General features: G+C 35.5%; 1 protein-coding gene across 15 annotated transcripts in view; it reads right to left on the bottom strand.

The window, feature by feature from the left end:
- The window catches only part of LCOR (ligand dependent nuclear receptor corepressor), a 127,416-nt gene that overhangs the window by 65,420 nt on the left and 38,578 nt on the right, over positions 1 to 23,418 (bottom strand). For 12 of the 15 annotated variants that reach the window (XR_004346291.1, XR_004346290.1, XM_032608943.1 and 9 more), the window contains 2 exons: positions 9,296 to 9,361; positions 8,875 to 8,954 (listed from right to left, as the gene is read on the bottom strand). The exons of 1 other annotated variant lie outside the window; for it this stretch is intronic. Coding sequence is in view for 6 of the 14 variants with exons in the window: in XM_032608940.1 (XP_032464831.1) it covers positions 8,875 to 8,954; positions 9,296 to 9,361 (146 nt within the window). In the remaining 8 variants the exon portion in view is untranslated. The remainder of the gene's footprint in view (positions 1 to 8,874; positions 8,955 to 9,295; positions 9,362 to 23,418) is intronic. 2 more of the 15 variants (XM_032608950.1, XM_032608941.1) reach the window with 1 other exon arrangement.

The raw sequence follows: 23,418 nt of genomic DNA, 5'->3' as shown, positions 1-23,418 counted from the left end.
TCCGGGAAGATCCCACATGCCGCGGAGTGGCTGGGCCTGTGAGCCATGGCCGCTGAGCCTGCGCGTCCGGAGCCTGTGCTCCGCAATGGGAGAGGCCACAACAGTGAGAGGCCCGCATACCGCAAAAAAAAAAAAAAAATGGGGAAGGTACTTGACAGACATTTCTCCAAAGATGATAAACAACCAACCAACAAACACATGAAAAGATGCTCAACATCACAAATTATTAGGGAATGCAAATTAAAACCATAATGAGATACCATCTTCCATCCATTAAGATGGCTATGTAAAAATAAAAAATAAACAAAAAGTAACAAATGTTGGCAAGGATGTGGATAAACTGAAATCCTTACGCACTGTTGGTGGGAATGTAAAATAAATGGTGCAACTGATGTGGAAAAAGTTTGGTGGTCCCCCAAAAAAGAGAACTACCATATGATCCAGCAATTCTACTTCTGGGTATTTATCCAAAGGAAACAAAAACACCAACTCAAAAAGATGTTCACTGCAGCATGAATTACAATAGCCAAGATATGGAAGTAACCTAAGTGTCCGTAGATATATGAATGGATAAAGAAAATGTGGTCAGTCCAACTATTTATACACACACACACACACACAAACACACACTGGAATAATACTAAGCTTTTTATGGAAATCTTGCCATTTGTGACAACATGGATACACCTTTAGGGCATTATACTAAATAAGTCAGACAAAGACAAATATTGTATGATCTCACTTTTATGTGGAGTCTAAAAACAAAACAAAACACCTGAACTCATAGAGAACAGACTGGTGGTGGTGGAAGGGTGCAAAATGGGTGAGGGTAGTCAAAAAGCACAAACTTCCAGTTGCAAAATCAGTAAGTTTTAGGGATGTAATGTGCAGCATGGTGATTGTAATTAATAATGCTGTATTAAAGGGACTTCCCTGGTAGCAGAGTGGTTAAGAATCCTCCTGCCAATGCAGGGGACACGGGTTCGAGCCTTGGTCTGAGAAGATCCCACATGCTGCGGAGCAACTAAGCCCATGTGCCACACTACTGAGCCCGCGTGCCTAGAGCCCGTGCTCCGCAACAAGAGAAGCCACCGCCATAAGAAGCCCACGCACCGCAACGAAGAGAGTAGCCCCTGCTCACGGCAACTAGAGAAAGCCCACGTGCAGCAACGAAGCCCCAGCGCAGCCAAAAATAAATAAATAAAATAAATTTGTAAAAAACAAAATACTGTATTATATATTTGAAAGTTGCTAAGAGAGTAAATCTTAAAGTTCTTATCACAAGAAAAAAAAACTATAACTATGTGTGGTGATGGATGTTAACTAGACTTACTGTGATGATCATTTTGCAACATACACAAATACTGACCATTATGTTATACACCTGAAACCAGTAAATTATATTTCAATTATACCTCAATTAGAAAAAAAAAATAATAACCAAAAAATGGTTTCAAAAATGCAATGCTGGGCAACGCAATCTTATTTTCTTGAAACTATCTTTTTTTTGTTGCTGGTACAAGCAGAAAACTCCAAGTAGCAATTCAAGTGAGAGGAATAAAGTTACTATAGCCTATTCCTCCTTGTTATTTTTTTAAAACACTGCCTTCATAGTTGAGAGTTCCTCACTGTTCTTTGCCCTCAGTGTGAGCAAGTCAATTAGCCAGGATTCTTATACGTAGGCATTCTTGCCTCGCTGAATTCCTGCCAACTGTTAACACCTACAGTTACACTGACTATATTCTAACTTCAATAAGAATCTCTCATCACCGTTCAGTAACTAATTTCTTGTTGGTTCTTGCCTTCTTCAACTGTTCCCTCCTTTTAATAACTAATTTCTTCCTCTCCTCCGGTTTCTTTTCTTTCAAGAGTATAAATATCATGTGTTTCCCCCTCCTCCCCAAAATATCTTTACTTAAACCAACTGCCCATTCCTTCTGTGGTCCTGTTTCCTTCATCATCCCTGACACTGACAACTTTTCAAACTAGTAGTCTATATCCGTTTCTTAACTCCCACACCACTCACTTATTCATTAACCCTGTCAGACTTACAGTCTGGCTCCCACAACCAGTGTTCTTGAGAAGCTATTCTCTCAAAGCCCAATGGAGTATGTTTGGGGGTACTTCCTCAACCCATTTAGGGTCCATTTTAGGAAATGGCATAGAAGTCCGTATCAGAGCAACAAACGTGACAATCCATCTCCCTACTTATCACCCAGGATGGGGCCAGGAAGATGTCTGATTCAAGATGGGCAACCCATTTATTCTATGATTCTACCTTCCTTTCAATCTGATTCTTCTTACTTTCTAAAACGAAGGTTTTCTTCAGTTTTCACTATTTTGCGCTTTACCTCTCACCAAAGATCTCACCTGCTCAAATAAACCAATCACTGTATGTATTCAGGAACACTCCAAATATGTATTCAGCTCCGACCTCTTCTTTCAACTCAATTTCCACAACTGTCTCCTGGACACTTCCAACTAAATGCTTACTTTCATCGCAAACTGCTTCCAGCAAATAACCTCATTACCCTCACCATAAAAATTGGCCACTACACCTTTCCCCGTCTTACTTCTCAACCTCTGTTAATTCACCATGCTAAGTCAACCTGGCTTAGAAAGCCTAACATCAGTATCACTTCACTCTCCCTTATCTATACATTTATGTAATCATTAAGTTTCAGCGATTTTTTATTCTAGATTTTCTACATACATCCCTTCCTTATGCATCTGGCACAGCCAAGACCCTAGTTCAGGCTTATTTTCTGGATGATTACAAGAACCTCTTCTAATTTTCTCTCCATTACATCCTAAAAATAACTATCAAATTAACTGTTCTAAAACACAGATCCTTTTAAGGTTCATGTTGAATTTGATCTCCTTGATTAAGCAAATTCCAGTGGCATCTGCTGCACCTCTCAACTGCTACGTACTTATATTTTCTTGTGTTATCTACTACCTTTTCAAATATTACATATGAGAACGAAGGAGGGAATTTTACTCTCAATATCAGAGCTCTGACTCTGGGCAAGCAGGATGGAGGATTTAAGTCTCCCTAATTTAGATCTCCTTTAATTCCATTAGCCACCCATGGTCTCACCAACATTCTATAAGCAAGGAGGGATCCACTTTTTACTTCTTTGGTATACTCTCTGGTTTATCACAGAACCAGACACTCAATAAATCTGCCAAATGATCAGTATGATAAGTATATTGGTTAACTCTAACCGCATAAAACTGTATACAGTTAATCTCCGATTAATGGTTTCTCCAAGTCTGTATGTTTGTTTTAGGGGGGAAAAGTCCACAGATTGGGAGTATATATTAAAAAAACACAAAACACACACACACACTAACTGCCCCCGCCCCCAAAAAAACCTCTTTGATATTTAATCTTGGATGAGCACTGATTCACTGTGTCAAGTGGTTTTCCTGAATCTTTTAAAATAATCTATAAAAGGCCTCTGGAAACACAACAAGGTTCGGTCTTGCAATTTAGATTTGTACAATTAACTGAGCAAGTAGTTAATCGTGTACTAATTTGTGGTATCCATTTAACTCTACCCTGTATCTATTTAAGTCTCACAAGTAAATAACCCTTAAACTTCTCATATTTGTTTCTTCTTTCTCAGTCTTAATAGATAGGCACTATATTGATACATTTTTCTTCCACAGTTCCTTTTATGTAATAGGTACTATGAATACTTACTGAGTTGTGGTACTCTGGGACAAGATGACAGACAAGTCATTATCTAGCAGCACTGAATATGCCCAAACTAATAATTCAACACAAATACATGCTGTAGAATACAATGAGAAAATAATAACTAGATTTAGTATCTGCTCTTACTATAAATTTCAATGTGCTAAAATAGAAATAAAAATTAAAATGTTAGAAGGATATATCTAAACTTCTAATTAGTGTATACTCACAAAACAGAGGAAACTATGAAATGTTCACAGTAAACACATGACAGACTAATGAAATCTATCTAGTTACATGATTCCTGAGGGTAGATGGGCACTGAAAGAGATCTATAATGTGACTCTAGTCTTATCGCTGGTTACTTACAAAAATAAATGCTCTGCTCCACCCAAGATGTGCCCCTCCTGTGTCTGCCTATCCAGACCTATGTATTCTTCAAAAATGCAGCTCAAGTCCCACCTTCTTAAAACATCCTCCTAATATGCTAGTCAAATACTGAACTTACTAACAGTCTTATAATAAACTTAAGAGCATAAACATTTTATATTTTTGTACAACATCCCATCTTACATTATCCTTAGTTACTAAAACATCCATGCTCTTTACTCTATAATTGCTATCTCTACTCTATCCATGTACAAGAACAGCCATTACTACAGACTGATTCATTGCTTAGAATTAGTCCATTTTTAGGGATATGAAATAATGAAAGTAATTTTTAATTCTTCCCGTCTCTCCAATACTCTCTCACTACTATTGGATCAGCTCTTCATACTATCAACACGATCCTACAATTAATAAAAGCCTCACAAGACGGTTTCTAACAGATATAGAAAGAAATACAGATGTATGTATACATATATTTAAGTAAACATACATACTTCCTAGCTCAGACAACTGACGAGGCCTAGAAGCAGTGATGTTCTAGTACCAATGAGTATACCTAGTACCTTGCTTTCTTATACAATTTTCTAAATAAAAGAAACTAGGATTCCTTGTGGAAATCCAGGGTTGGGACAGGGAAAGCAAAGATAAGTTGTGGAATATTTTTTGGTGCCAAAAAGTAAAGAAATGATAGAAACATGTTTAAAAAAAAAAAAAGATGAAGAGCCGAACTGAATGGGCTCTCAATGGCCAAATCCAGAACAATTCAAACTACAAAATAAACAATGATTGTAATAAATTATAACCAAAAGAACAAAATAAGAATATGTAAGTCCATATTGATGGGTAAACAAACAAAAACATAAATAGAGAAGGGAAACCTCTTCCTTACAGTAGGTTTCCAGCTAATAGAGATTGAAGAAATAATACAAATAGAAAGTCATCATCTGGTAAACACCATACTAGTAATTTTTTCAGGCAAGATTCATCAATTGATGCTAAAATTAATGTATGATGAGAAACTAGTATGATGAGAAAAAGATACTTATAAAATCTCAAAGTACGTCTCCACGATTTCCACAAAAGGGAAAAAAACAGAAACCTTACAGTAGAGAAAACTGGCAGACACCATCTTAACCAAGTGATCAAAGTAAACATCACCATGTGCTTCCCAATATGGTGCACTAAGGATGACACAACATCAATTCTGTAGAGTTCTTGCCAAAAATGCATAACCTGAATTCAATCATGAGGAATCATCAGAAAAACTTAAATTGAGGGGCATTCTACAAATCAAATTGCCAGCATTCTTCAAAACTGTCAATGTTATGAAAGGCAAAGAAAAACTGAGAACTATTCCAGACTAAAGGAGACTACGGAGACATGACAACTAAATACAAAGTGTGATCCTAGATTGGCTCCTGGACCAGAAAAATGACATTACTGGGGTAACTGGTGAATTCTGAAAGGCTTGCAGATTATAGTACTGTATCAATGTTAATTTCTTGATTTTTTATAACTGTACTATGGTTACATAAGATGTTAACATTTGGGAAACCTGGGTAAAGGGTACAGAGGAATTCTTTTTATTATTTTTGCAACCGTTTTGTATGTCTAAAATAATTTTAAAAAGAAGCTAAGAAAAAGTAAAAAGCCTCATGAGTGAATAATACACAGAGAACGTTGTATATATTCTTGGCACATGTAAGCACTCACAACAGTTAGCTATTACTATTATAATTCTCCAACTTTATTAAGCATGCTGACTTCTTAGTTCCTCATTTAGTAAATATTTTAGCATGTCTACTACATGCCTAACAAACAGGAAAGGAAGGAAAGGAAGTAAAAGCCAAGCAAGGCAGGCAGGCAGGCAGTGACTCCTAGCACATCTGAGACTGGCTATTTCAAATATACCCATGCCCATTTACACTCTTACTCTCTCCCCCTTTCCAACTGAGTAATCCCAAATGCTTCTTAATTCTTAATTGATCACTTTCCATGTTCGTGTTTCTAGTTTTGTTATCAAAATGCATGTATTCTAAAAACATGGATCAAATCCCAGCTATGTGACTCTGCCCATAACTTAGTCTCTGTGACCCTTCCCATATCTTTATTTGTAAAACTGGGATGCCTTTAACCAACTTTATAGCATTGTTGTGTAGACTAAATGGAAACAAAAGTAAATGACACAGTATATGCTCAAAAAAAATGTTAGTTGTCTTTCCCTTACAAAATATATTTTCTAACTGCTGAAGTGTAGATGAACAATTGTTTTACTAATTTCTAGCTGAATACTTGTTATATTTTCCAAAGATGCAACTTCATTTTTCACCTAGATATTTTAAAAAGTAAATATAAATAATGTATTTACTTTATCCATTGTAACAGCATCCAATGAAAATCCAATTAACTAAAAAATATGCATAACCTCCATCTCATCCCCAAATATCAGACCAGTATTTCTAACAGCTTTTCCAAACATTATCTAGACATCTCGGCATGCCAACCCCAACTTAAGATTCCAATATTGTGCTCTATGCTGCCACCTCTTGGCTGTTACCATTCTCTCCACATATTTCTTCTATTTTTGGAATCTTAAGTCAGCCAAGCCTCAACCCAATGGATACATTTAATTTCCAGATTCTAGTGCTTCTCAGATAAGATGCTCCAAGTGCCTGCAAAGAGTTTCAACAAAATCACTTTAAATCTAACACAACTAAAGCTATACACCTGACAAGTTATATATTCTAGGCTCTCTCTTCCTATTTTCCATAGACATGGCTGTCTCTGAAAAAAATAAATGCCCAAGACAGGTAGTGAAATGCCTAATGGAGAAAACCAGTTTTCCCAGATCTAGGTGGGTTTTCAAACAGAAATATTCTTCCTAATTAGAATACTAACTAAAAATTATAGAACTACGAACAGTAAGAACAGCTGCTACATGGTTAAATGCTACATGGTTCCATGCGTTGCTATTTCTGTTTTCTTCTAAAAATATTCATGCAATATTTTATCCTCATATAGCAATGGAAAGCTCAATCATATTACAAGACTATACTGTACTCAATTATTGAACATAGAAAGGCTTTCCTCCCAAACCAATTCTGAAAGAAAGGTAATTAATCATTGGCTCCTTCTATGCTACCAAAATGCCTATTAAATAACTTGTTCAATAGACAGTCACAACACATATGTGTGTGCACGCACACACACACAGACACACACAGTTTAAAATGATGAACTTTAACTTCATTGGTAGCTGCTTAATCTTCTGGTCTGTTTCAAACCATAGTAAATTTCAAAACACTTTACTCATTAATTCAATAAAAACAGAGCATCCTGGATAGTCACAGCAAAAACTTTTTCATGTACTTGAGCAAGAAAAAGATGCCACAAAAGAAGAACGTTAAGAAGCTCTTAAATTGGCTTTGATTTTAAAGCAACTTTCCAACAATGGCAAATAATGGTAGAGTGGTCATATGCAGGGGTACAAAGAAGCATGTCATGTTTCATGATCTTCAGAGGTTGACAGTGTAGTCAGGAACACAAGATTCAAACACAGAAAAGGATAAACAACAAAAGGCAGAATATTACTTGACAAATAACTGGTATAATATTTACTACAACAGTGTGAAGGGTGGAAACAGCAATAAGAGCAGAGGTGTACCATTAATAAGAAAGGGGAGTCAAGGTAAGAGTAAGAGCAAGGGGAATTTCAAGCTATAAAGAACAACGGGTATGCAATGCTGTAGTTCAAATGGTAAAAGCATGTTGTTTAATACAAACGATCAGACCAGTTTTGCATGGAAGACTAGTGGGGTAGCATTAGAACGAGAAGTGGACTGACCTGTGGAGGGTACTGAGGCACTGAGCATGAGGCTAATGAATCCCAAAGATAATTGTAAAGTCACTGGAGACTGAGTGCAGGGTAACATTTCCACACCATTGGAGGTGTGAGGGTCAGGAGGAGGTAGGGAGGAGAGGGGTTTAACCATGTAGCAGTGTTTCACACACTGAAGAAAACTAAGAGACCAATCATGTTATTTCAGCAGTCCAGAAATAATGCTAACGGTCTGAACTATGGTGATGACTGTAGAAAGAAAAAGAATGGAAGAACTGATAAAACCTGGTCAATGATTTGAAGTTAGAAGTATACAGGGGAGAGGAAGGAATTAAAAATGTTTCCAAAGCTTTAAAGCAGGGAACAGAAATACCATAAAAAGAAACACAAGAGAGTAAACCATTATTAATAAATGTTTCCAACAACTGAAATGTTTCTAAACCAAAATTCTTTTTATGTTTAACACAAAGAAATAAAACAACAGAAATGCAAAGGTACAGCCAATTTTTACAACTGAACACAAACAGCATCCATGCTCATATATTATGAAGAAACATACTAAAGCATAAACCACAGTCCATCATAAATCTACATGAATTAATAACTACTTGATCCAGATCCATGTTACTGTACGAATGACTCCCATTACGTGAATTACCATACATTTCATATTTAAAATAAACACAACAGTTTGAGACCTAGTTCATTATTCTGCCTAGTGAACTAAATAAATAGAACAATGCATGATGGGATACAGATTTCTCAATAGGCTAATCAACAGACTAGAAACAGTCTAAATTGCAAAACTGAGTTACTATCAAATCCTTTATGAATAAATATGGAATCAGCACTCCTACAAATCCTCCAACAAAGTAACCAAATTTTGGAAAAATAAAAACTATAAAATACCACACTAGACAAGTTTCACAAGTTTCTTGGTTACCTTTACTTTATCTCTTCTCAAGCAACAGAACAGACAATTTTCATCAAAAGTCCAATCGGAAATGCTTTCAGGTTCACAGTCTGCAAAAATAGTAGGAATAACAAATTAACAGTTACAAAAGAGGATTTTTCAGGAAACAAATGAGAACTAATTTCAAAAATAGTATTTATTTTAACAACAAAAACATCCCTCACTAAGTAGTAGACAAATTCCTTATTTGCAATAATTGCTCACTAGTTAATACACCTTATTCACACATATATCTGCATTATCAACCACACACAAAAAGATGCTTAAATGGATATAGCTTCAACCCACATAAAACTGTGAATAAAAAGGAGAAGGAGACTGGGGCTTAAATCACCAAGGTATCATTTATGTCACCAGGAAGAATTTGAAATGGCAAAAAAATTCTGAATACCTTTAAATAAACTGAGATCTTTTAATAATGCAGGTCCAAACAGCCCTTCAAGAATACTTTCAAACCCTAAAAGGATGAAAAAAAATCCATTATTACAATAATATTCCCTACAGTAAATTTAACCTTGTTGCATGAAAAAACAATGGTGTTTTCTTCCAATTCTCAAGGACCTCCAGATTATTACTGATGGGATGCTGAGGAGAGTATATGACCAATCTAAAGGGAGCATTTGCATTTTTGTCAGTGAATAACACTCAATACAAATTCAGAGCCCATTCCAAGACAATACAAAACAACAGTAGAAATAACCAATGAAGGAATGGAATGATGAGATCTCTTACTATCTTACAAAATTCCAAATACCTCTTTACATAAACTTTCAAACCTCATTTTAAAAAGCACCTTCCCCAACGAAAGAGTCAAACTGCTTCAAAATTTCCAATGTTCTGGGTTAATCTAAATGGCATGTTTCTGAATATGAACTGAGATAATAGACTCTTCAATCTAACAGTATTTTTTAAGAAGGAAAATCCTAACTGAAAACAATATCTATATCACATGCACACACAAAAAAGCCCATTTTAAATATTATAAAAGAAAAAGACTTCTGTAATTAGTTCACACTACCACAGTAACTACTCACTGGTTCCTTTATGAAGCTAGAACCCACTAGTTACACATACAAAAAGAAAGAGAGAGAGAGAAAGAGAATTCAAATATACCTATACATAGATGTTTAAACTATTACCACTCTCAATCAGTACAAAGTAGAAAATGAGGGGACTTCCCTGGTGGTCCAGTGGTTAAGAATCCACCTTCCAACGCAGAGGACGCAGGTTCAATCCCTGGTCACGGAAATAAGATCCCACATGCCACAGGGCAACTAAGCCCACGTGCTGTAACTACTCAGCCTGCGTGCTGTAGAGCCTGTGTGCCACAACTAGAGAGCCCACGCGCCACAACTACTGACCCACGTGCCACAACTAGAGAGCCTGCGTGCTGCAACTACTGAGCCAGCATGCCACAACTAGGAAGAAGCCCGCGCACTGCAATAGAAGATCCTGCGAACCACAACTAACACCCAACACAGCCAAATAAATTTTTTAAATATATTTTTAAAAATTCCTTTAGAAAGTTCTAAAAGAAAAAAGTAGAAAATGAAAACAAAACCTTTTCTAATTTTTTATCTCAAATGTTGCTGATTAACTCAATGAAAAACAATGTAAAAATATCTTTGCCATCTTGCTGTTTTCTATAGGTTATTAAGAGTAAGGAGGAAAATGCAAAAGAGAATCAAATTGTACCTTTATACAACATAATACGTAATTCATTAGTGCAGCAGTTCCCAAATTATGTATCATGGACCTCATTAGGAGCTCAAATAATTACAAGAGGTCCATGAGTCCATGTCCTTTTAAGCATGACCTTTAGAAAGGTCTTGTGCATTCAGTGTACATACAACTTTTCAAATGCACACAAATATTACTGCAATTAAGAAAATATATGAAGTGTTACTGAATTCCTAGTAGTTTGGGGCACTATGTATTTTGTCACATAATGTATTATCACCTAAGGGTTTATAATTTATTTTTAATTGTTAAAAAAGCACTCTTACGTTCAAAAGTGAGGGAACTACTAATGTAAAAATACTATAGCCAGGTGGATACATGAGGTCCACAAACAGGGACACTTCCTAACCACAAATACAATCACCATAAAGGGTTTGGAAAGTAAGAGAGTAGAAAAGATGGTCCCTAGAAATAGTATTTTACCTGGTTGTAAGAGTAACATTGTAATGTAAGGGATTTCTTTGCCCTTAATATTAAGCCATCATTTTCAATAGGGTAATCCCTAGAGTTTGTATCATCTGCACTGTAGTTAGAGAGTTGGTTTTTCTAAATTATTTTCATGATTTCTAGATTCTAGATTTTTCATTTATTATTAAGGATTAATCGTTTTTCAACTCTCCTTAGTTCTTCCCATCAAAATAATTCCAAGGACATCAGCAAAACCAAACTACCCATTCAAGCAAATGGGAGGTATCTATCCTGTTTATTGTTTGCCTACTATAATTAAAACACTGTCCACTAAATTACTATGTCCTCTCTTCCCTACACTAGGGAGAAGAGAAAGTGTTGGGCTAAGGGTTTTGAGAGTGGGGAGGTGGTGATGAGGGAATGAGAAAGAATTGCTAGATACTGCCTATCCTGGGCCTGCAAACTAGATATTTTCAACACAAACTTAAAAAAAAAAATCCTGCAGCTGCCTCTAAAGCCCTCTTATCCTCAAAACGGATTTCTGACTTCACAAATATTAATGAAAGCACTTCAATATCTGGCAAGTACCAAGTACACACTGCAAATAACTAAAGGGGATTACAGGTGGCCCTTACTCTGAAGAGCATATCTAATAGGCTTTCACCTGGGTTTATATGAAATTATAACAAATTCCAAATGTGGATGCTTAGCCATAAATTCTTGAAAGGGAAAAATGTAAATAGAGCAAAAAATAATACTAAGGGAAAAAAAAGCAAATAAAAGCCTTGGGAGATAAAATTTTAAAAATTACAGAAGATAACAGAATTGGAAAGAATAACAGAATAAGAACTTCATCAATAACACACAAACACTAACAAAAACTGAATCACATCATCAAAGAGCAGTGAAAGGGACAGACCAAAAAGAATCAAACAAGAAAAAAAATCTGGTCATAAATGCAAAGATTTAACTACAACTAATTTTGATCAAAACAGTAACTGTAAACAAGTCACTTCTCTTTTGCTCACGTCTGCAACAATACATTAAACCGTACAAATACTGATCAGACATTGTTAAGTCATATTTTGCTTCCCCGTTAACTGAATTTAATGCCATTCAGTTTTATTAATACTAAATACTGAATTTAGCAGTTGCATAGCAACAAGGAATGTCTCACGTGCTATGCTTGACATTAACAAAAGGCAAACAAGAAAAGAACAAATGTATTCAAAATTTATACCATGATCTCACAAAAAAGCCATGAAGATCAATAAACAAAATGCCATGGAAAATTAAATAAATAATGAAAAAGACAGCTATGTCCTTATGTTCAATCACCAGGGCTTAAAAAGCACCGGTATGTAATATATTATTACATGTAAAGAAATATTAATTTTATTGAGCATGACTACTGGCCAAAGAATTCCTATCCAATATTGCAACTGGGATCAAAGCTGATCTCCAATCTCTTTCTCACTGCAACCTGAAGACAATCACTGTGTCTTCAGACAGTATTCCTGAACACTACTTTAACAATGTGACCATCTGTTCAGAAAACCCCCACTTTGTTTGAAAAACAAATCCCAAATTCCTAAGTCCAGCAATCAAAACTATTTATAATTTGACCCTAACCTACCACTGACAGCCTTATTTCTCAGAACTTTCCTGCTCATTCTCACAGCTCCATCCAGGCTGGTATTCTAATGTATTCAGTCATCTATTATTTCTACCTCCTAATATTTTCTCAAGCCTTTTCATTTCACCTCTGCCCAAATAAATTATTTCCTTCAAGGCACTCTTCAGTTTGTTCAACAAATAGATATTCGCTTATCCAACATATATTAACTGAAAGCCTACCACCTATCAGGGACAGTGGCAGGCACCGAGTAGGCAGGCAATGATGAACAGACATGGTGTCTGCCCTCATGGAGCCTGAGTTTCCAGTTTTCTCACTCTCAGAATTCACTAAGTTTCATTATCTATTTTCTTTGGGTTTATTCTGCTGTTCTTTTTCTAACTTATGACAGAAGCTTAGTTCACTTATTTTGAAGTTTTCTTTTTTTTTTAAACAAAGTATAGGAGTGATTTAAGAGAATTAAACCTTAATTATTTCATATTAAAAAGTAATCTAGGGCTTCCCCGGTGGCGCAGTGGTCGAGAGTCCGCCTGCTGATGCAGGCAACACGGGTCTGGGAAGATCCCACATGCCGCGGAGCGGCTGGGCCTGTGAGCCATGGCCGCTGAGCCTGCGCGTCCAGAGCCTGTGCTCTGCAACAGGAGAGGCCACAGGAGTGAGAGGCCCGCGTACTGCAAAAAAAAAAAAAAAGTAATCTAGGATAAATAAAATGTAGTATATCCATATAATGAGAATATTATTACAATAAGGATGAATGAACTTCAAAACATTATGCTAAGTGAAAAAGGCCAGAAATAAAAGGTCATATACTATATGATTCTGTTTATATGAAATGTCCACAAAAGACAAATCTATAGCAATAGAAAGTAGTGTTTTCCTAGGGCTGGGAGTGAAAATGGGAATGACAGCAAATGGACACCACGTTTCTTTTCAAGGTGATGGATTTATTCTAACAGATTTTGGTGATGGCTGCACAACTTGGTAAATATAATAAAAATCAGTGAATTGTATACTTAAAATGAGTGAATTGTAAGGTGTATAAATTATATGTCAATAAAGCTGTTAACAAAATAAGTATGCATATTTGGTAAATATTTATAATGTTTTAAGAAAACTTGGCCTGCTAGAGAGCCAGCCTTGGAATTTTAATCTGAAATGTAGAACTGAATAGCTGATTTAGACCTGGTTGTAGGCTGAAATCTTACTAAGTTTGTATACTGTATTAGAATTCTTACACAACTTAAGAATAACCACATTTATAAGTTTAAATTATATTTACAAGATTTTTTCAAAGTATCTAAGAAGGTTCTGTTAAATCAATATTTAAGGAAAAATATCTATAGTTTTACATTAAAATGTTTTAAGAGTTAACTAAAATATTTATCAAAAGTGTAAGTTTGGAGTAGGATCTATATTTTAGGAGAATGAGGTTTTAAATTTATAAATTTAAATAAACTGAACATTAAATTAGTAATCGAAGTAACTATGCATTATCTTTTCTATATACAAAGTCACCCTAAATCTCACACTTAATAACAAGAACTAATCAAGTGTTTTGTACAGAGCTCAGCAGTGTGGGGATATAGGGGAAATGTTTAAAATATATGCTCTGCCGTTTAAGATTTACACACATTTCTGCTACCACACATATACTGACAACTCTCCAATCTCTTATCTCTTGCTCCAGACGTTATTTCTAATTGCCTGCTTCATATCATCACCAAGATATCCCAAATACCTCCAAAAATCCAAATCAAAATCATTCTACCCCTTTTCCCTCATCTCAACCAGTGATGATCCCTGTATTCCTTACGAGGAAAATGGCATCACTAACCCCTTCCCCCAAGACATTCAGATTACAAATCTCACTCAGTCATGATTCCATTCTTTCCCTACATCAGTCAGTCCTATTCATGTTAATTACAAAAGCTTCATCCAAATCTATTCTCTTTTATCCACTCCTAAATTCAGGCCTTCACCATTTCTTACCTTAATAATTATAATATATGTCACTCATGTTGATAATAATAGATAATAATTGAGCCCTTAGCTGGTATCAAGCAAGCACTGTATCAGGTACTTCATACCCATTACGATAAAATCTTCAGGGGAACACTGTAAAACAGGTATTATTACTACCTAATACAAGTAAGAAAATAAAAGACTGAAGTGGCTATTTTTTTCATACAACTACGAAGACGCAGAGCCTAGGTTTAAAACCAGGCTGGTGATTCTAAAGCCCAGGCTTTTCACTTTTTCACACAACCTGCTAGTAACATCTCAACTTTTCATTCATCTATTTAAAACATCCCCTATACCATCAAATCCACCAGAATCCATCTTTCACACTGCCACGAAACTTCTTCCGTCTTTTCCTGGTTTTAAAAATCTTTGATGGCTTTCCAACTGACAATACCGAAAACTTCAAATTCCTGGCTGGCATGCAAGATCACTGAGGGTCTGTCTAGTCCCAAACTACCTTTTCAGTCTGCCCTGCCATTTTCTTTCTACATATGCTATGCTCTGGCCAGACTGATTTATTGGTCGTTACATACATGTCAATCCTTCCATGCCTTTTAAGTACAGCAAGCCCTCTGCCCAGAATGTTCTTCTGCAACCTTTTTTTTTTTTTTTTGCAGTATGTGGGCCTCTCACTGTTGTGGCCTCTCCCATTGCGGAGCACAGGCTCCGGATGCGCAGGCTCAGTGGCCATGGCTCACGGGCCCATCTGCTCCGCGGCATGTGGGATCTTCCTGGACTGGGGCATGAACCCGTGTCCCCTGCATCGGCAGGCGGACTCTCAACAACTGCGCCACCAGGGAAGCCCTTCTGCAACCTTTAATCCAGTTAATACTAAGGCAACCCTTATCTCAATCCATAAGCCCCAGGCAAAGTTAAGAACATCCTCAACAGTGCTGAAGTTGTACTACTAGTAAACTATATTTCAATTTTTCTTTTTTTTGGCATTTTATCTACTAGATTTTGAGCAGAGAACTGGAGGCTATTATCTTTTTCTTAACATCAGCCTGCCTGTTCCTTAACTGCAGTGTTTGTTGGATGAATACAAACACACCCTTCCTAATTCCTATATCCTTCTATTTACCTAAGTGATTTAAGATTTTATAATGACTCTATTTCATGTGTCTCGCATGCTGAAGACCCAAAGAAATGCAAATAAATGAAACAGGAGGGCAAGTGACATCTAATGGAAAAAGGTTCCTGTATCTATGAACTAAAACCAGAATTAATTAATGGCTTGCTTTGCTGCCCCATGAACAGAGATGACAGGACACATTTTTGTGCAAAGCTGTAATCACAGCAAAGAGAGCAATAAATTGAGAGATGAAGTACTGAAAAACAGTGGTATTAATACACTAAGGAGGGAAAAGGGATACATACTGAGTAGCTGGAACATTACTGAAATAATTTCATATAATTGTATTTACATACATTATGCCATAAATGAGATTCCAAGATGTTAAGTAACCAAGACTGCAAAGGTAGTAAGTAACTAGGTCAGATGAATTTAGTTCTTTGGAACTCCCAGGACAGTTTTGGTTCATTTTTTTCTGTTATATCAAACTGTCTTGGGTAGAGTAATTATGCTAAAAAGAAGCCATTTAAATGCAAATCTGAAGCTGATTAGGAATAGGTCAATTATATCAGGAGTTCACAATCTGTGGGCCACAATTCCTTAGAGGAACTCAGTCATTACAAGGTCAGTACGTCCACATACATGAGCACTGTTTGTAAATTAAATAAAAATGTGCTTGCACATAGAGTCACTACTTTTCTAAATGCATTTTTTTGCTATGAACAAAATGCATTATTTCTTTAAAAAGCATTACTGAATTCATAATAGCCCTTTGTCATTACGTATTTTCTCACATACTAAAAATATTATATGAGAGATCAGCGATTTCTATTGCCTTTTAGAAAAGTTGTTGTTTCTGAGCCTTCTGTCCTTGATAGACTATAGATACTTATTTATTTCTATTTATTGAGTGTCTACTATGAGTCAGTCACTAGAATGCAGCTGTGAACAACACAGACAAAAGTCCTTATCTTGGAACTTTAATTCTGGCAGAGGAGACAAATGATATAAATAATGATGACGATGATAATGAATAATACGTGGTGAAGGTAAGTAAAAGAAGAACTGGTCAAAGAAGAATACAGCAGACTGGAAAAGACTCTAGGAGGCTGAATTTTTGAGCACTGAATGGAGTGAGCAAGCCATTTAGATATCCAAGACAAAGGAATGTTCTAGGCAGAGGGAAGAGTACTGAAGCAGTAAATGGTATGAAGTATGGTATATGTGAGAAACAGCAAGAAAGTTGGTATGGTCTGAGCAAAGTGAATAAAATGGAAAGCAGAACATGAGATCAGAGCTCTAGAGGCAAGATCACAGAGGCTATGGTGAGAAGATCTGACGTTTGAACTTAAGAGAAATCCACTAGCTTTACATTTGGGTAGTGGTGGAAGTAATGTGATCAGATTTATACTGTTTAAGTTTACCAGGTGGCTGCACAGATAACTGATTATAAGTAAAACATTATAATGAGACTATTATTACAATAGCCTTGGCAAGAGAAAATGGTGACTTAAACCGGAATGGCAGTAATGGAGGTAGAAAGTAGTGACAGAATATAGAGTATCTATTGAAGATTAAACCAATTCGCTTTGATGATGCAGTAGATGTAGAATGAGGGAAAGGACACTTAGGCTTTTTTTGGTCGAGAGCTGGGTGAATGGTAATGTAACTTTCTAAGAAAAGACTGGAGGAGAAACAGGCTGCACAGAGACAAATCTAGTTCAGTTTTGGACACATTAAGTCTGACTTGTCTCTTGCAAATCAAAGTGGATGTATGCAGGAAACAACTGGATAGGTGAGTTTGATCCCTGGTATCAGGGATATAAAACTCGAAATCATCAAAGTACAGACAGAATATAAAGCCTTAGAACTAGATGAGATCTTATCCACTCAATGAGGGCAGATAAAAAGAACCCAATCAAAAAATGTGCAGAAGACCTAAATAGACATTTCTCCAGAGAAGACATACAGATGGCCAATAAGCACATGAAATGATGCTCAAGACTGCTAATTAGAAAAATGCAAATCAAAACTACAATGAGGTTATCACCTTACTCTGGTCAGAATGGCCATCATCAAAAAGTCCACAAATAATAAATGCTGGAGAGGGTGTAGAGAAAAGGGAACCCTCCTACACTGCTGGTGGGAATGTAAGTTGGTACAGCCACTATGGAAAATAGTATGGAGATTCCTTAAAAAACTAAAAGCAGAGTTGCCATATGATCCAGCAATCCCACTCCTGGGCATATATATGGGCAAAACTCTAGTTTGAAAAGATACATGCACCCCCCCACACACAATGTTCACAGCAGCACTATTTACAACAGCCAAGACATGGGAGCAACCTAAATGTCTATTGACAGATGAATGAACAAAGATGTGGCATATATATACAGTGGAATACTACTCAGCCATAAAAAAGAATGAAATGTGGGGAATTCCCTGGTGGTCCAGTGGTTAGGACTCTGTACTTCCACTTCAGGGAGCATCGGTTCAATCCCTGGTTGGGGAACTAAGATCCTGCATGCTGTCAGGCGTGACAAACAAACAACTAAATAAAAAGAGTTCTACTTGCTGTTAAAAAAAAAAAAAAAAAATGAAATTTCCAGCAACATGGATGGAACTAGAAATTATCATATTAAGTGAAGTAAGCCAGTGAAAGACAAATATCATATGATATCACTTATATGTGAAATCTAAAAAAAAAAAAAAAAAAGATACAAATGAACTTATTTACAAAACAGAAACAGACTCACAGACATAGAAAACAAACTTATAGTTACCAAACCGCAAAGGGGGTGAGGAAAGGATAAATTAGGAGTTTGGGATTAGCAGATACAAACTACTATATATAAGATAGATAAACAACAAGGTCCTACTGTATAGCATAGGGAACTATACTCAGTATCTTGTAATAAACTATAAAGGAAAAGAATATGAACAAAAGAAAAAAAAAAGGACAAAGAAGACTGAATACTAGAGCATTCCAACATTTACCAATTAGGAAGGAAAAGAGACTGAAAATATGACCACGTCTTACTTATGGTTATACTTCCATCATCTGGCAAACACACTGGTTTCATAAGGACTCAAAAAACACTGCTGATCTGAACTACTGTATATGGCATGTAATTAAATGCATATTACACCACCCTACCTCTCATACAAGAGATGATTTTGAAAGGAAGCATATCCCTTTTGATAAAACCAAACACATTTCCTTAAACATATCTAATTTGCAAATTTAAAAAATCATTACTTTATAACACATCTCCAACATACCTTAATATATGTCAGTACAAAATATCAAACTTCAATCTGGCCCCCAATGGAATAAGCTTCACCATGTTTCAGAAATTTTAAAATTAAAGTCTGAGCTAGCCTTCAGATTTATATAATCTTTACATATAAAGTAAATTCTTTACAGTTTCTCTCTGCTCAACAGTATTCAATGATTACCTAATGCCTGCAGAGTAAATTCCAAACTATGAAGTCTAGCTTTTAAATCCTTCCTAAAGTGAACCTTTTCAACATCCTCTCCAAATGTCCTTCAAGCACACTCAACTCAAAGTACTCTGTTTCTCAAATACACCTTGCTTTTGCTTATCTCAGTCCCTCACGTCACCCTGTTTCTTCTGCCTAAAACGGTCTTCTCTCAAATCTCGAGAGTCTTGATCCTGCTTGGTCTTCAAGGACATAGCTCAAAAGTTATCTTTCCTCCCAGCTGACTCCTAGTATCCTTTGCTTTATCTGTCTTGAATTTTCAACACAAGTGCTTATGTTTCATGTATCCAACTGAATTTTACATACTCCAGGAAGTAAGAGACTAGTAGTAGTTAAGAACATGGATTCTGGAGCCAGATTACCTAGGTTCAAATTTCTGACTGCGTGTTATAACAGTTCTATGGCCTTGGGCAAGTTATTTGTCTTCATGTCTCACCTTCCTTGGCTATAAAATTGTTTTGATCTCAAAAAATTAAGATAATTAAGTAAATATCTGCAAACTGTTTAGAATAGTATCTGAAAGCATAATAGAAGCACTATATCATAAAATGTTTGGGAAAGGAAGAAAGGGAGAGGGGTTGTATTTTGGTAACTCCTCTTTTCTCCTTATGTGATTAAAAAGACAGCTACATACAAAGATAATCAAAAGTTTATGTTGATGGGCATACAATGTACAAAGATGTAATCTGCGACAATACAATAACAACCTAAAGACGAGGGACACAGCTACATAGGAGCAAAGTATTTTGTAATACTACTGAAACTAAGTTGTTATTAATTAAGACATTATAAATATATATCGCCAGGGCAAACACTAAGAAAATAACTAAAAACTGTACAGTAAAAGAAGTGGGAAAGGAATCAAAATGGTACACCAGAAAATATGTATATAACACAAAAGAACGCAGTAATGGAAGACTTCCAAAGAACAAAAGTGACATGAGATATGTAGAAAACAAACAGCAAAATGGCAAAGATCCTTCCTTATCAGTAACTGCATTAAACATTAAATGTAAATGGATTAAACTCTCCTATAAAAGGCAGAGATGGGCAGAATGGATTTAAGAAAAGAACATGATCCAACTATATGCTGTATACAAGAAACTCATGTTAGATTCAGACATAAAAAGGATGAAAATGAAAGAAAAGAAAAAGTCCATGAAAACAGCAACTGAAAGAAAAATGAAGTGGATATACTAGTATCAGACAAAATAAATGTTAAGATAAAACTTGTTACAATAGACACAGAAGGACATTATATGATAAAAATCAATTTACCAAGAAGATTTAACAACTATAAATGAAATATAACTTTTAAAAATTCTGATTACTATGTTGTACACCTTAAACTCATAAAGTACATCAACTATACCATAATTAAAAAAAAAAAAGATTTAACAATTTAAAATATAAATACACCTAACAACCAAGCCCAAAATATATGAAGCAAAACTGACAGAGTGGAAAGGAGGAAAAGTTCAACAATAATAGTTGTAGACTTCAACATCCCACTTTCAATAACAAATGAAACTAAGAGATAAAAAGGAAACAGAAAACTTGAGCAACACTATAAATCAAGTAGACCTAAAAGACATACATAGCCCACCAAAAGCAGAATATACATTTTTTCAAGTGCACATGGAACATTCTCCAGGGTAGACCATGTTAAACCACAAAAAAAGGTCTCAATAAATTTAAAAAGTTAGTAATCATACAAAATATCTTCTCCAACAATAATGTAATGAAACTGGGATCAATAACAGGAAAACTGAGAAATTCATAAATATGTAGAAATTAAACAACACATTTTTAACCAGTGAGTCAAAGAAGTAATCACAATGAAAAACAGAAAATACTTGGGAATTCCCTGGTGGTCCAATGGTTAGGACTCCACACTTCCACTGTAGGGGGCACAAGTTTGATCCCTGGTCAGGGAACCAAGATCCCACAAGCCTCATGGTGTGGCCAAAAATAAAAATAAAAAAGAAAGAAAAAGAAAGAAAATTAGAAAATACTTTGAGAAGAATTAAAAAAAAAAAAAACCCAACATACCAAAATATACGGGATGCAGCTAAAGCAGTGCTCAGAGGGGAATTTATATCTGTAAATGCCTATATTAAAAAAAAGAATATCACTAATCAGTAACCTAACCTTCTACACTTAAGGAACTAGAAAAAGAAGAAACTAAATGCAAGGCAAGCAGAAGAAAGGAAATAATAAAGATTTGGGTGGAGATTTTTTAAAGTGAGAAAATAGAAAAACAGAAAATCAGTGAAACTAAAACTTTGAAAAGAATAACAATAATGACAAACCTTTAGTTAGACTGACCAAGAAATTAAAGAGAGACGACTCAATTTACTAAAATCAGAAATGAAAGTGGGAGCATCACTACTGACTTTACAGAAATAAAAAGTATTACAAAATATATAACAAACAAGAGTATCCCAACAAATAGATAACACAGATGAAATGGACTAATTCCTAGAAATAAACTACCAAAACTGACTCAACAATAAAAAATATAATAGATCTAGTAAAAGCAAAGAGATTAAAACAGTAATTTAAAAAACTTCTGACAAATAGAAGGGTCATATGGCTTCACTGATGAATTCTGCTAAACGTTTAAAGAAGAAATAACATCAATTCTTCTCAAACTGTGCCAAAAAATAGAAGAGGAATACTTCCTAACTCATTGCAGGAGGCTGGTGTTACCCTGATACCAAAGACAAAAACATCACAAGAAAACTACAGACCAATATCGCTCATGAATATAGATGCAAGAATCCTCAACAAAATAATAGCAAACAAAATTCAGCAGCATATTAAGAGAACTATGGACCATGGATTTATCCCAGAAGTGCAAGGGTGGTTCAACATATAAAAATCAACCAACTGAAAAAAAACTAAACACCCTATTAACAGAATGAAAGGGGAAAAAATAACATGATCATCTCAACTGACACAGAAAAGGCATTTGACCAATTCCAACACCCTTTCATGATAAAAATACTCAACAACCTAGGAACGGAAAGAAGATTTTACAACCTGATGATGAGCATCTATGAAAAACTCACGGCTAACATACTCAGTGGTGAAAGATTTAAAGTTTCCCACTAAGATGAGAAAAAGATAAGGATATTCACTCTTGCCAAGTATTCAACACTGTCTGGAAGTTCTAGCCAGGGCAATTAGGTAAGAGAAAAAGAAACAAAAGGCATCCGAATTGAAAAGGAAAAAGTAAAAGTACCTCTCTTCACAGATGTCATGATCTTATACATAGGAAATCCTGAAGAAAAACTATTAGATCTAATAAACAAGTTCAACAAGGTTGCCAGATACAAGAACATGCAAAAATCATTTGTATTTCTGTACATTAGCAATGAATACCTATACACTAGCAATGAACAATCTGAAATGAAGGAAACAATTCCATTTCTAATATTATCAAAATGAATAAAATACTTAGGAATAAATTTAACCAAGGAGGTGGAAGACTTGTACACTAAAAACTGCAAAACAACGTTGAAAGAAAGAAGTCCTAAATAAATGGAAAAACATCCTATGTTCCTAGATCAGAATGCTTAATATTGTTAAGACGGCAATATACTCCCCAAATTGATCTACAGATTCAATGCAATCCCTACCAAAATGCCTTTTTGGCAGAAACTGACAGACTGACCCTAAAATTCATATGAAACTGCAAGGGAGCCAAAACAGCCAGAACAATCATGTTTTGAAGAAAGCTGAACAAAAAGAAGAACGAAGTTGGAGGACTTACACATCCTGGTTTCAAAAACTATTACAAGCCACAATAATCAGAAGAGCGTGGTACTGGCACAAGAATAGACATATAGACCAATAGAACAGAAATGACAATCCGAAGCAAATCCATACATCAATGGTCAACTGATTTTTGGCAAGGATGCCAAGACTATTCAGTGGGGAAAGAATTGCCTTTTCAACAAATGACACCGGGATGCTGGATAACCACATGCAAAAGAATGAAGTTATTAGATTCTTGACCTCACACCATATATAAAAATTAACCCAAAGTTTATCAAAGATCTAAACATAAGGGAGAAAACCATAAAACTCTTAAAAGGAAAAAAGGGGTAAATCTTTGTGACTTTGG

The sequence above is a fragment of the Phocoena sinus genome, chromosome 16 (assembly GCF_008692025.1).
Source record: "Phocoena sinus isolate mPhoSin1 chromosome 16, mPhoSin1.pri, whole genome shotgun sequence".
NCBI lineage: Eukaryota > Metazoa > Chordata > Mammalia > Artiodactyla > Phocoenidae > Phocoena > Phocoena sinus.
This window is presented reverse-complemented; position numbering and strand designations above follow the sequence as displayed.